This window comes from Balearica regulorum, chromosome 3 (assembly GCF_011004875.1).
Source record: "Balearica regulorum gibbericeps isolate bBalReg1 chromosome 3, bBalReg1.pri, whole genome shotgun sequence".
Taxonomy (NCBI): domain Eukaryota; kingdom Metazoa; phylum Chordata; class Aves; order Gruiformes; family Gruidae; genus Balearica; species Balearica regulorum.
The window spans coordinates 83,992,832-84,001,617 of record NC_046186.1 but is presented as its reverse complement, the minus strand read 5'-3'; the positions used below and the strand labels follow the sequence as shown (position 1 = coordinate 84,001,617).

The following is an 8,786-nucleotide window of genomic DNA, read 5'->3' as shown; positions in this document are numbered from 1 at the left end:
CCTGCGTGTGTGGCGGGGGAAATCCATGTAGAAATTATTTTTGTAAGTCATTAAAGGATGAGACATACTAAAACATTCGGTTAAGAACACACTTACTCAACTACTTTAAAAAGCCCATAGCAGCCTTTATGCTTTCAGATTCCCGGAACAATGTGCATATTAATTTTGACATTATCTGTTCAGACACATTTTATTGTTTCCATTTAAAGGATTCTAATAGGATAACACCATTGACAGCTTAACCTTTATTAAACTGTTGATACAAGATTATTCTTTTAGCATCAAGTCAGTTGATGACATTACAAAAATTATACAGCTATTAATAGATTACAGATAAACTATTTAAAAGAACATTCTCTTTATAATATTGGTCTTTTCTTTACAATTAGAGACCAGAAAAATGAGGGGTTTCTGTCATAATATTTGACTAAATTAGCATTTAAATAATACCTGAGGCACTTTTCAAAGATTATTAAAAGCTATGAACAATTAGCTCAGTGTTAAATCTGAAGAACAAGCCTACAGTATTAACTGCATTACTTATGATAGTATTGCTACGATTTGCTTTTAAAATCCAGGTACCTGCAAGCTTAAAGAGTTTGTAAAACACTGAAGTCAGCTCCAAACTTTCTGTCTGGAGTAACAATTATGCTTCTCTCATACTTTTCACATACAAAAGACTGTTTAAATACGAATTAAGCCTCACAACACAGCTGTAAGGTAGGAAGTGCCATTACCCTTATACAGAGTAGAAACAGATTGTGGCTTGCAGAAAGGAAGAAGCAGCATGAGATGGACAACCGCATGGGCTCAGTCATCCCAGTTCACGTTCTGTCATAATACAGCATCTCTAACATTGCTCCAGCACATTGTATTATTTTGATACTCCTATCTACACTCATCATCACAAAATAATTTTAAAACCTGAGAGAACAACATACGTTCCCAATCACAAGACCTAAATATGGAACAGACAGGTTTTAAAAAAGGAGATCTGTTGTACTTCAGTTGTTCTTGATCAGTGTAAAACCTTTGCTCACCTTACAGAAAAATCACATCATATTTCTGTACCTGGACTTGCCAAAACACATTAAAATAACAGAAGTCAAATTCTGTTCTATGTATATCCGCAGCCAATGAGACAGAAATTCTTGCCCCTCATTTCAAAACCTTCCTGAGGACAGGAGGGCTTTGCAGCTTCCACATCTAACCCTGCATATAGCTGCTCAGCTAGAGTATTTATGCAAGAAATAAATAAAAGCATGTTGCTATGACTAAGAAATCTACAATGCATTCACGGTCCCAAGCCAAGAGCACAGGGCAGATTTGAAGTATAAGTTCCTTGATCAAAATTTAAAACCAATCAGACAAGCTGTTGGGATGGATGGAAGAAAGCTGTTTTCAGTGGGAAGGATTTTCTCATTGGATTTTCTTGTTCCTTCTGGCAAATAGGCCATCAAAAGAAAATGTTCACCCACAAGTGTCACAGTTATTCAGTATCATATCCCAAAATGGGTCCCAGCCATTTCTCTACCTCTGCCACAGACAAATTTTTTCTCCGTGCATAATCTTCAACCTGCAAAGGGACCACAAAACATGATGAAGATTTGGACACTCCAGCTTTTACTGTTTACATATTTTGGAACATCTGCTTATAAGGTATTTTTGAATGCTGTAACATTACCACAATGGACAGTCCAAGTTACCTGATCTTTACAGATCTTGCCAACAGCAAAATATTTGGATTTGGGACTGGAAAAGTAGAGGCCAGAAACTGCAGAAGCAGGTATCATTGCTAGTGATTCAGTTAAACCAATCCCTGCAAAAGAGAATGAAAATTTTCTTACTCTCTGAATTAATGATAAGCATAAAGTCAGAGCCTTTTTTTTTGCTGGGCAGCTTCAGGCAAACTCAAAACCCAAAAAGCTTTCAGATAAACTAAAACCAAAACCATTTTCTGCTTCTTATCTATTAAAAAATACACATAGCTTTAAATATATTGCAGACTTTCATTACTGTATTACTATAGGGTAACTGTACAGTTTGAAGGAAAAAACTTAGATATTTTGGTGAATGAAATGGCTAACTAGAGGTTCTGAATAATGGGAGGGTATTTCTGGAATTGTGGTAGTAGCAGTGAATTGTCTGACATGTGAAATAGCAGAGGAAAACAAATGGAATCCATTCCTTTTTTTAATAGTAACTATCTCAAGGTTTCTGTGGACCAGGAAATATACTGCTGAACTGGCTTTTTTCCTGGAATGTCTTCTTGCAACCATAAGGATGCTAGAATTTTTCTCTGTGCAGCAGAATCCTGTTTGCATGCAATCTACTAATTAGGGACACAACTCCTGCACAAAAATCACTGGCAGTATTTTGCAAATTTTTTCTTGAATGAGGCAAAATAAAAATGGCAATGAAAAGGGAAAGACAGCAATTCCAGGAAGACAGCAATTCCCAGAACGGCTTCAGTTCAGGTTTGTTTTTTTGTTGTTGTTAGGGGGCTTTTGTTTGCGTTTTGTGGTTTTTTTTAACGTAGCTCTGCACCATCCAGTTTGCTGTTTTGTTGACATTTCAATCTTTCATTCGCATCAAAACAGTTTAAGAAACATAGTAAAGCAGAGAGAGGTACCTGTTGTTTCCTCAATGTTTGCAAGTTTCCACATGGTGAGTTTTTCTGTATGGTCAGGCTGGCTTGGATATCCAGGGGCAGGGCGAATTCCCTGATATTTAATTCTGCGAAGGTCAGAGAGATCTAGCTGCTCAGTACTACAGTAAGCCCAGAATTCCCTTCGAACCCTTTCATGGAGCTCCTCAGCAAATGCCTTGGAATAGAATGCAAAGGTTTTTATTGTTTTTTTTTAATTTGTGCAGACTGATGCAACAGCTATTTGATGAAGACAAACAATGATAGAGGCTTTCTCCCCGTTCCCATTTTAATTTTTAAGGGGGCTCTTATCGTAGGTCAGAAATCTGGTAGCATTAAAATTCACATACAAGATTTATTTTGCTAATTCAAGTATTTTAGTTTTGTCTCTTATTGGTAGATGGTGTTTTTTTCAGTTGTCCTGCTTTAAAATCCTATGTACTCAAAGAGGTAAAGATGTGGACAAGTAACCAGAAAAGATGAGGTTCATTAGCCTGTGGTAGCAATACATCATTATAGCACTGAAGTCATTAGGTCTTGACCGTCCAGGTCTAGCTATGGAAGGCTACATCGTTCTTGCATCCATGCTAGTGTGAGATGTAAGCAAGCGCCACTGCAATTTTTAGGACAGGACCTTTCCTCTAGCTGAAAGTGAGCAACAGCTTTTAACTGCTCTTACAGCTCTCACTATTTTGCCAGCAATGGTTGCCTTCAGGAGAAATTTCCACTTCAGTAAGTATCTTTAAATGGCATCTAATAATTTCTGGAACTCTTACAGCTTGAAATACACGACTAGAGCTAACCCCATTTGCATTGCGCTGACGTTGCTGTAAGTTTTAACATGGTTACTTAGGTGTAAGCATGAGGGTAGGCAGGTGGGGAAAGAGGGGTGGGAGGGAAGGGATGACATTTTCTAAATTGCTTCAGTTAGAGCTCTAAGAGCATGTCTATCTAAGCCTAAGACACGTGAAGTCAAAAGACTAGTACCCTGCATACATCTGCATGGTCACCATTACAGCAGAAGGCACGTCTGCTGCTATTCAAGAATAGAATCGGTAGGTCACGCCTGGGTCCAACACATTCTTGTGTAGATAAAAGATTTAAAGATAGATCTTTTTAAACATTTGTAGTTTTCAAAACTATGAAATTCTATCAATCATCAAAACCTTCATCAAGAACTCAGAGATGCTTTTGCAGCTGGAAGATATGGACATCGGAGTCCCCTCTGGCTCAGAAGAGGACTCTCCTCTCAAGATAGTTTTAGTAAAGCCAGTTCATTTTCTGATTTAATGCAGAGCATACATTACTGGCAACAGTCTAAGGTTATGCTAAAACTTGAAACCGCAACCTGTCAAGCAAATCTAGTACACAGTCAGAAAATTTGCATGGAAACAAGTGATAAAACCTCATACCTCTGCCAACCGATCACCAAGAGCCTTTACCATTATGATGTTGTATTCATCATCCTGTTTCCTAAATTCATTGCATAACTCATCTACTCCAAAGCAGGCTACAGCAAACAGGCCTAAGTAGTCACGAATGCCAGAATCCAGTGGTGCTATGAAGTCAGAGAGGCAGTAATATGGATCTGTGCAGGCAGAGTCCTTTTCAGCCTAAGGTAACAAAAAAAGTGCAATAAATCAGAACATTTTAAAAATGTATTAAGTGTTAGTGCACTATTAATCTGAAGACCAGTATTAACACTAAAGGGCTTAAGGCATTTCTGGCAAACACCTAACTAGTCTTTGAGCCATGATGGCTTTCTTGTACTCAAATTAGAAGAAAAAAACCCTCTCTTACTCTGAGGGTGTTTGGATCACTCAGGAACAAAATGTCAAAGGAGAGAGATGCTGTACTGGATGCATATAGAGAGATGTTTTGCTTCTATTTACAGCTAGCAAGATATAACAGCTTATTCTGCAGACAAATTATTGCAAAAGAAGGAACACTCTTGTGCGAACCAGTGGGTAAAAGGAGGAATTTTTCATCTCTAGCACTCAGATTCCACTTTTGTTACCAAAACTGATGGTTGACGGTTCATGGTTTGCATCCCAGTTATGCAAACTGCAAAATTCTTCAGCAACTCCCATTTTAGAATGTCTGTGAGAGTTTATAAACAACCGTAGTTTCTTATGCTACAAACTATGCAGGCTTACACTAACCATGTGCAAACACAAACAAAATGCATCTATCGCTACTGAAAAGTTGAATCCCAAGCAAGGTTCGAGTGGGTTTACACAAATAGGAAATATCCTGCTCAGTGGATCCTTTTCCAAAATGGAAAAAAAGGGAATAGAAAGAGGTGACTGAATGCCGGCCATAGCACCTAGCAAAAAGTTTTACAGTTGTGGATCATATCAGCGTGTTCATTGTGGGAACATGACTGCTATTTAAAAAATGGCACAGCTCTTGTAAATCTACCCAACTTACAGAGAGAGAAAAAAGTTATTTCATGGCTATCACTTGGCTGACAATTCCTCTCCAAGTTTTCTTATTCTATGACAGTACTTTAAGAATGCTTTCCACCCGCTCCCAACTGCAGTTTAAAAACTGAACAAAACACCACACACTCCACCCCCTTGAAAAACAAGGAGAAATGGTCAACTGCTTGCCTAGTTTCTATAAGCTACTAGGTTACAGAAAGTACCATAAAACTGAATATCCTTTTTCCACACAGGTTAAATCTATGTTGAATTTAAGGTTCTTTTGTAATGATTACACAGTTAAGGAAAACTCTAAATGCATCTCCAACTTTTAGATTTACATCACATCCTTAATAGTGCCAACATCATGGGGAGAACTCTGTACTGAAAGGAACATTCTATATAAGAAACAGGAAATAATTATTCTGTTCTACTCTCCTCTGGTAAAGCCTCTGCTATGCACACCAGCTTGAAAGAAATGCAGTGAAAGTACGTGAAGTCCAGAAGAACAGTAGCACGGAGTTTCATGGCCTTAACCTTTGAGAAAAGCCTGAATAAATATGGAATATACAAAGACAAAAAGACTAAGGAAAATAACAATATTCCAATAGTGAAACCATTAATAAGAATATCATCAAATCAGATATTGTCCTTGGGAGAACCCTGGGAAAAGGCCAGGAAAAGAAACTGTAATAAACTTGATTTATATGGGATACCAAAATGTTTAATGAGGTAGTAAGGCCCTGGAACAGTCCTCCCTGATTGCTTGTGAGAGCAGTTTATATAAACATCTGCCATTTATATATATATCTCTCTCATATATATATTTATATGAGTGTCAAGATACACTAGATCCATGTAATACATAATCTATTCCAGCAAACTGGGACAGATAAACTTGATGTCATGTATTTCTTAGTACAGTTCTGCAATACAGTCGGTGCCTTAGTACAGGCACAGGACTGTCCTCGTAGAATACCGTGCCCCAGAAATTTCGGTATTTGTTAAATTTGTTTCTGCTGTGTGTGATGACTCTGAATAGAAGCTGAGTCAGAAGGTAGGGAAGAAGGAAAGGCAGAATATCTTGAAAACGTTCAATCTATCAAAATAAATGCAAATCTAGGGAAGCGTGATTCAAACATGAATACTTAAAATAATGCTTCTCTCAATCAGAATTAGCAGCCAACTAACTAATTCTAAACTGCCTCTTCATATGGGGATTTTTACATGAAAATTAAGACTATCAAAACCACTTATCTCCATTGAGCTTTATTTTCCAGGTATTTTAATTTTAACTGTTTTTAAACTTTTACACACTCAAGTAGAATTTTTCATCTTAGACAGAATCCAGGGATATAGAATTAAGGTTCATTAGGTTCTAATTTAGCGTACAGGATGTGCGCTAAATTCATGTGATGAATCTATACAGCAGAGTCTTAAATATTAAAATGAAGACAGAAAATGCACTTCATATCTGACAACGTCAAATCTACACAGCATTTTGTACAACTACTACAATGCAAAATACTACAAATGCCTGGGTCATCAATGACAAGATCCTGTTATTACTGAAAGAAATGTCAGGACAACGGCTGCAGACAGATTACGACCACCATTTTCAGCACAGATTTTAACAGGGCACTTCTATTACATTCTTATAATTCAGAAAAAAAAAAAACCCAAAACCTTTAACAAACGTTCTGTCATTCTACCTGTTGCCTCAAGCCATAAAATTTTGCTATTGGTTCCGAAGATCCCACTGCCTCTTCTACAGCATATAAATGGATATCGTCTTCAACGCTTTGAGCTGGCCAGAACCCAACCACACCTCTGGCTTGTAACTTCTTTTGATTAATCAACATATCCAGTAGATTTTGAGCATCATTATAAACTCTCTTCGCTTCTTCACCTATTTAAAAAAAAAAAAAAAAACAAACAAAAAAACCCCACCAAAACAACTGAACCCTTTCACAACTGGCTAAATGGGTTTAAGAATTGCTGAAGATTGATTTATTTTCCACGTAATTCTCTGATGACTGCAACAATCTGTCAGCTACAGCAGAGAGCTAGCAGCGTGATTATGTCTATATGGCTGTAACAACATGTATCTTGCAGGGAAAAAAAGTTTCAGCCAGCACCATTCTAGTAGAGGCACAGGATGCAGAATAAAATAAACAACAGAGAACATGTGTGTGCGCCTACATTACCACAGCGCAGCAGATCCAGAATATTGATTTCAGTGTCACCCTTACATTTTCATCATGTATTTCAAGGCCCATTGAACAGTTTCAAAAGGAGCCAGAGGCCTTTTGCCATCTTCACCCACAATGGCGACACAGACACATTAAGTGCTCTGCTGCCATTTTCTGGCAGCAGTGGTTTTGGCAGGTCAATTCTAAATAAGATGATTGAGCACTTTTCCCCATTTACTTTTCAGCCTCACATACCAACACCTGGTTCACTAAGTGTTGCTTTAAACAAAGTGACACTAGGTTTCCACTAAACAAATTATTTCAGTGACACTACGTTTCCATGTATTTTCACTATTCTTACGTATTTAAAATATTCAGAATTGTAATGCAGCATGGCATTTACATTATTTACATGAAGTAAATGCAATTTCAATACTCACCTACAGTTTTATCATTAAAGACTTTAGGGAAACCCCGGTTGGGATACTTTCCCCTAAGTTGCCAGACATCAAAGAAAGGCTTCCAGTCAATGTATTCTACTAGCCTCTTCAGGTCATAATCTTCAAAGACTTTTGTGCCGATGAACTTTGGTTTAACTGTAGGAATCAGAAGTAGAATCTGACATGATGAAAATAATTTAATATTGCTCTTGCACGTGCAGCATAACTGACGCTCACCAGCCTCCACCACTGCAAATGACCTCTTCCAAAGTAACTGCCTTAGAATTCTCACTGTCATATCATTCCCAAGTCATACCATACTCTACAGTTATAATGTGATAAAAAGAAAGTATAAAAGGAATATAAAATTGAAATAGAAAATTTAAGGCCTTCTGTTCTTTCATATAAATCAACACTTATAAGCTGTTGGACTGCTGAACTTATTTCATTGGCCAAAAGAGAAGATTAAAAAAACCCTACACAACTTTTAAGTACTTAACGTATTTTATGGGCATACACCTTTCATTATTTATAAATCCCCCTTTCTATACACAGACATATTATGTGCTATGATACTGCAGAACAGTTCTGTAAATAATATGTAATTTATAAAAACTTTTGCAACCACCACACACTTGTTCAGATGCATGTGCACAAGTGAAAAAGTGAGATAGATCTATGTTATGATGTAGCCACAAGCTTTGCACTTCTTTTGTCTGTGCCGTTCGATACTTTATAACACAACCTTTATTAAGATGAGCTATTGAAAATTAGCATCTTGTTGAGTCTTGTAAAGGAAATGACAGAAAGCAGTGAAGTGTTACTGTCACTGCAGGATGCAACTTCTCATTGAACGCTGTTTATACTGCTAGTCTCTAAAAAAAAATCAAAACAAACTCGTACAGAAACTGATGGGGCAAGGGCAGGAAAAAGAGTAAGGAGGAATTTGATATAAATGCCACATCACAACATGTTTTCCCTAAATATGGCACAGTAAGCTTTGCAATACAATGAGCCAGTCCAACATTATTTTGCAAAGCAAACATTAGACTTACCTTTGATTATATGATGTTATGGGTAACTC

General features: G+C 37.2%; 1 protein-coding gene across 1 annotated transcript in view; it reads right to left on the bottom strand.

Moving 5' to 3' along the window:
* Positions 1 to 230: 230 nt before the first annotated feature.
* The window catches only part of MTR (5-methyltetrahydrofolate-homocysteine methyltransferase), a 51,569-nt gene continuing 43,013 nt past the window's right edge, over positions 231 to 8,786 (bottom strand). Inside the window, exons 28-33 of the mRNA XM_075748764.1 lie at positions 7,703 to 7,858; positions 6,783 to 6,979; positions 4,060 to 4,260; positions 2,633 to 2,825; positions 1,707 to 1,819; positions 231 to 1,576 (exon numbers count right to left, since the gene is read on the bottom strand). Of these exons, the coding sequence (XP_075604879.1) occupies positions 1,490 to 1,576; positions 1,707 to 1,819; positions 2,633 to 2,825; positions 4,060 to 4,260; positions 6,783 to 6,979; positions 7,703 to 7,858 (947 nt within the window). The 3' untranslated portion in view covers positions 231 to 1,489. The remainder of the gene's footprint in view (positions 1,577 to 1,706; positions 1,820 to 2,632; positions 2,826 to 4,059; positions 4,261 to 6,782; positions 6,980 to 7,702; positions 7,859 to 8,786) is intronic.